We start from the raw sequence: 5843 nt of genomic DNA on the forward strand, positions 1-5843 counted from the left end.
ATAGGTTGATTATTAAGTGAATTTAAAAATAATTTATTTCTTATAAAAAGAACAGAAGAGAGTAATTTTAATTTTCACCTCTAGGTAGCTTTTCATTTTCAGGGTCCTACAAGTATTATTTCATGCATTATTATTCTACACCATGTATCTTTTGGTAGGTCCACACTATTATTTTCTGAAATTAATTGCCTGAATTCGCCGTCATACGGTGGTAGTTGGTGGCTGGCTGGCTACGTCCAACTTCTAAACCATAATAATAATTTACTCCATTATATATGATTCTATAGTAGATATCTCTTGGTATACATTTCTCCTGGATAAATTTGTATAATATGATTTGGAGTTAATATCAATATATACCAAAATTCTATCCAAAAGTTAATCATTGGTTTCTACTTCAACTACCGTTCTATCATGATGATATAAGTAATATTTTAATGAGATGTGGACCAAAAGAGAGTATGGACGATAGGCTACCTCCAACAGAAGGCATTTGACCTTTTTGATTTTGCAGATACAAGGTGCATAGTTGTACACAACATTTGCTGACCTTTCAACAGGTAAGATTTTTCAAGTTGCCCTATAATAATTATAGATATAATAACATCATTCACCTATTGTAGGCCCTCCGGCATTCATTCACATTTTTTATTTCCAAGAAACAACTCCAACTAAAAAAGTGATATAGTACATGGAGAAAATACAAGACTTAGTAGTAATTGTGTACATAAATTTATGTCTGCTTATGTAAGCATTAATTTCAATTATTATACATAATTCTGGAGTTTGATTGTCTATAAGGGTGACAAAAACGTACATGTCTATTCCATTTAGGTCTTTCTTATACAATTCCATACATATGTTATATTTTCACATTCAATCTTCGAACAAGACAACATTTCAACTTTAGCAGTTATGAGAAACAATGTGCTTGAATCCATTTGAGATGACATAAGCAATCCTCTCTTTTGGTGATTAACTTTGTTAATATCTTTCTTAAACACAATTGTTAACTTCTTTTGTTGAAGTTGACATATGCTCAATAGACCACTCTTTAATTTGAAAATGTAGTAAACAGCAGTTACTATTTTGACATATTCATTTAGGTGAAATTTAACTTTCTCTTTTCCTATAACCTTCATTTGAGAATCATCCCTCATTTGTATATTTTCTCTTAACTTTGTATCTAGATCTGAAAATCATTTTTTAATGTCACATATATGATTGCTACAACTAAATTTGGTTCTTAGAGAAATTTGTCTTCCATAAGCCATTAACAACACTTATCATATTCAACATATATAGTAAGTTAAACAATAAATTTCAGTATAAAAATCACTCATAATCACTTCTGGAGGTAGAAGTTACAAATTCTAACTTCAAGTAAAATCAATTATGGAGACAGAATCAATTCTACTGTTGATAAAAACAAACACCTCAAAATCACCCAAAATCAATGCTACACCTCTACAATTGATTTTGGGTCTTCTATACAAATTTTCAATAAACAAGTCTACCTTAAAATAAATCAAACGCAAAAAATCATGGAACAAAGTCATTATTTACAGCAGTATCCCAAAGTTTAAAGTAATTACATATAAACAGTTTTTTTAGGACTAAACAAGCATTGGATATTTATATTTCCACACGGTGCATTAACAACATTAATGTTCAATTATATACAGATATTCACAGAGAATGCCGGCATATATATAGGACGAGGAACAGAGAGACGACACTGCTATCATTTATATCCAGAATATATGATTGTGTAGAGTTTATAATTTCAGGACCTGCAATGAAATGAAGGTTATCAATAGTGCATTATTCGGTGTAAATTTGTAATATAAAACTAGTTTCATACCTTTTCTTGATGTTTTTACCAGCCCTGTGTTGATTAAGTTTGTCCCTCCACGATGCTGGAGTTGCATCAGAAACATTAGATGTGAAAGTAACAAGATCAGAGAAGTAAAATTTATATAGTATTCCATAAAAGAAAACTGGAACTTGAATGAAAAATAGTGGATTTTATTCAAATTATTCTCATAAAAAACACTCTACTGTTAGAAAGTAACATGACAGGATCCTCATACATTATACATTGAAAACACAGATTCAATAAATGACTGAAATAATCAGAAGACAATAATTACCAGCATCATCGTAGCGCTCTTCAACAACAGCTTTCATCATGTTGTTCAAAAGATTGAATTCGTCGGTTTCAGCACAAGGCTGACCATTTGGCCTGCAATGTCACTTTTAGTTAAGAGATGTCTTTCACAATGCAAAGGACTAATATAACAGACAAGTCGAATTGCCTTAAAATGATTCACAAACATACTTGTCCATTTCAGTTAGTAACCGTCCATCAAAACTAGGTATCTGTATTGACAGTTTGCCTGATTCAATTACTTTCATTCCATCACTGTACACCAAGCACTTATTGACTTGTATTGGCACCTGCATCATTAGTAAAATAGTGAAATACTTGACAAACAGCATTCAATTTAAACCAGTGTAAACAAGTGTTTTGCATTCCGCGAATTCAATACAATGATGTATCCATTGGATTTAAACTTGCCCCAATGATGAATCTTTTGGAAGAAGAATAATTCCAAGAAAAAACAAATTCTACCACCACTTGACTTTTCTAACATCAAACCGAGCAAATATGATTACTAACTGTCAAGCAAAGTCGTCAGAAAATGTAATATGCTTCAAGTGATGATGTAGTTGAATGTATGAGTTTACAAATCAAAGACTACTCTACCTTGCATCTAACTGCGATATTGATAGCATCTGAAGGTCGAAGATCAAAACTCCTACATTCTGCCTCATTTCCAATCTATGCCAAAGAAAAACACCGTCATACAGCACTTGAGGTGAATGTTGCGTGTTTTTATCGTTTTTGAGGGATGGGGGGAAGAATGAGTACAGAGTAAATACCTTAGTAAGATACAACTGTGCAAAATATGCCTCATCAACTCTCCTAGTCACTCTGACAAGTCTAACCTGCAGAAGCAGGAAATTACACGAGTACATTGTATATAATCATGGAATCTGATAGAAAAATCACAATAAAATCGGGTTTTAGTAGTAAGAGAATGAAAAGAAACAGAATCATACTTGGTAACCCATTTTGTCAATCATCTCCATTACTGCTTGGTATAAAGTAGGCCTAGCCTGATACAACAACCAAATAGTTAGAATCCATGTGGCTATATTACGTACAACCAAAATCTTTCTAGATCGAACAATTTATTTATGATACATCTTGGAAAAACAGGTAAAAATAAGTCGCAAGTATTGAGATACATGTGACAGTAACATAGTAAAATTCAACTGATAAAGAAGGCATACGATTGGAACATTGCGAATTGCCGCCATTAGTAAGACGCTTGGCATCTCCACTGCAAATAAAAACATCGCAAAAATTTAAAACTATAAAAATTCAAGAAATAAACTTATAAGATTAAATACGCAAGGGTGTGAGAAAGACATACAAACAATTATAGGGAGAAGTAGACCAGTCCCGTCTTCCATCTTCAAAACAATAGCAGGGTGTGGTGAATAATCTGGAAGATGACTTCCCTGAGGATTGTTATGCACACATCTCAAGTGTTTTCCATTCCTCATTTTGATTATGAAACCATCTGCTCCACTCTTCACCTCAACTAGAAAACAAAAATCACAAAACAATCAATTCTTGCACCACCATTACACACATTTAGTTAGCCAAAGTTCGACACAACCATTCAACTAAAAACATCTTTGTATCAAATATACGTAACTCGAAAAAGAACAACCTCATGCAAACATGCTAAACAACACACTAAATTGCCATATCGATCACACTTACATTTACTTTTATTTCTATTAACTTGTAGTAGCTAAACATACCAGCTTCAATCACACTTGAATTAACATAATCTTCATCATTTTCATCGAAACTATCAGCCATACTTCCGCCACCATTCGACGACGAATCTAAACTACAACACACTTTAGTCTCGCTCTTCCGTATTTTCACGTGACAAGAAAGAAAACCCTTCTTAAATTCCTTGAGTCCCCAAAACTCAGTTCTAACACATCTTACATTCATTGGCCCAATCATAGAAAGGCTGCAAAAGCCTCCAACTTTAGGATGAACAGAGGGACACACAACTGGTCCTTGCAGAGAACCCATCCTCAAAACCTACACAGACCAAAAGAAAATAACCATGAATTATGCACAAAAAAAAAAAAAAACAGAATTTATCAATGACACTTATTATAAAAAATTAAGTCAAACAAAAAAACAGATTAAGATTAAAAAAAAATCAAGTTTTTTCTGAAACCCTAATTAAATTTGATCAAGATAAATCAATGAAATATGATGCAAAACATGATTACAATATCATGATGCAAGATACAGTTTATAAACTCTTAGATTAATATTAAATACTAATATTTTGGTGCTAGATTAGTATAATTCCTAATTTATGAACAAAAAGTTGCGAAATTAAAAACGATAATTGGAAAACTTTAACTAATCGTTAAATAAATAAATTAAGTGATGTAAAAACTGAATAATTAATAGGAAAGATCGTTTTTTGTTCATACCTTATTTTTTTGGGGTTATGATTATGAAGAAGAGAAGTGAAAGATGATGGGAAAGAAGATAAGAGATAATTTAATGAGGAATGAAAAAATGTGAAAGTGAAGAAAAATAATGAAAAGTGAAAAGGAAAGAGTGAGATGAACACGTAACCAGATTCACCGTAGGTGAAGAAGCTTAGTGGAATGCCTATCATTTTGTTTTTCTTAGATTATTATATTGAAATAAGACAACAAAGAAAACAACTCTATCAATAAAAACAAAAAACAAAACTACGAATATAATTAATACTTCTCGAGAATATAGAGAAACTCTTAATTCTTCTCTTGGACTTCTTATTCTTACGTACTTTTCGAAAAATACCTTTTTTTTCTTCTTTTAATATTCAATTATTCTGTAGATGCATTTAAGGAATTCTTTCAATTATGCATTTATGAAAGTAGGGATGGCAATGGGCAGGGTATGAGTAGGGTACTATAGTACTCATCCCCATACCCGCGATTTAAAAATATCCCCGTACCCGAGCCCATACCCGCATGGGCACCAATGTTTGCACTCGTACCCGTACCTTATGGGTACCTAAGTACCCGTGCCCGTACCCGTTTACTTGCATTTCTAATAAAAATTATCGATCAATTATAATTTATCATTCCATTTTAAATTTTTAACAATATTTAAAAAATTCAAGAATGCTATTATTGAGTTAAAAAATAAACAAAGACTTTATTGAAATATATACAAATTTAATAAAAATATATTTAATAAAATTGATAAGCATACATGTGTATCTAATAATAATAATAATCAATATATAAAACATATATTGCATGGGTATGGGGCGGGCTGGGTAATAAGGTACCCGTACCTGCGCCCATACCCGCTTATTTTTGTGGGTAATTGCCCGAGCCCGTGCCCGTACCCATTTTGCGGGTTTTTACCCTACCCGTTGTGGGTGATTTTTGAGGATACTCGTTGGGGATGGGTATAATTGCCATCCCTATACGAAAGTATTTGAGTTTATATTAGCGTCAGACTTTTCTCCTCCCTCATTTTTCACTTTCCATATTCTATACACTCTCAATCTCTCTCACCCTCAAAATTCAAACTTCTTTTCTCTCGAGTTCAATAGTGAATATCAACAACAACGATCAACACATTCCAACTCGTTCAAAACTTAATTTAATAAATAAGTTTTCGAGTTTTCGAGTATTTCCCATAGTTTCATTTGAGTACACTTTTAGATGTA

At 32.3% G+C, this 5843-nt stretch overlaps 1 protein-coding gene across 1 annotated transcript; it reads right to left on the bottom strand.

The window, feature by feature from the left end:
* Window positions 1-1547: 1547 nt before the first annotated feature.
* LOC131594198 (bifunctional nuclease 1-like) lies at window positions 1548-4757 on the bottom strand. Its single transcript, XM_058866285.1, has 11 exons — window positions 4603-4757; window positions 3901-4195; window positions 3504-3674; window positions 3361-3410; window positions 3127-3183; window positions 2947-3012; window positions 2771-2845; window positions 2342-2460; window positions 2154-2245; window positions 1865-1919; window positions 1548-1793 (listed from the first exon to the last, which is right to left on the bottom strand). Exons 2-11 carry the CDS (start codon window positions 4184-4186, stop codon window positions 1787-1789), a joined length of 978 nt encoding a protein of 325 aa, XP_058722268.1. The 5' UTR covers window positions 4187-4195; window positions 4603-4757; the 3' UTR covers window positions 1548-1786.
* Window positions 4758-5843: the final 1086 nt, after the last annotated feature.

This window comes from Vicia villosa, linkage group LG4 (assembly GCF_029867415.1).
Source record: "Vicia villosa cultivar HV-30 ecotype Madison, WI linkage group LG4, Vvil1.0, whole genome shotgun sequence".
NCBI classification, from domain to species: Eukaryota; Viridiplantae; Streptophyta; class Magnoliopsida; order Fabales; family Fabaceae; genus Vicia; species Vicia villosa.

What these genes read in the sequence shown, in the direction of transcription:
- LOC131594198 (XM_058866285.1), bottom strand. Translation starts at nt 4,186, where the DNA reads ATGGGTTCTCTGCAAGGACCAGTTGTGTGTCCCTCTGTTCATCCTAAA. An exon ending in ACTTCTCCCTATAATTGTTT is followed by an intron (nt 3,411 to 3,503) that starts GTATGTCTTTCT and finishes TTTTATTTGCAG; the next exon opens with TGGAGATGCCAAGCGTCTTA. An exon ending in TTGACAAAATGGGTTACCAA is followed by an intron (nt 3,013 to 3,126) that starts GTATGATTCTGT and finishes CTGCTTCTGCAG; the next exon opens with GTTAGACTTGTCAGAGTGAC.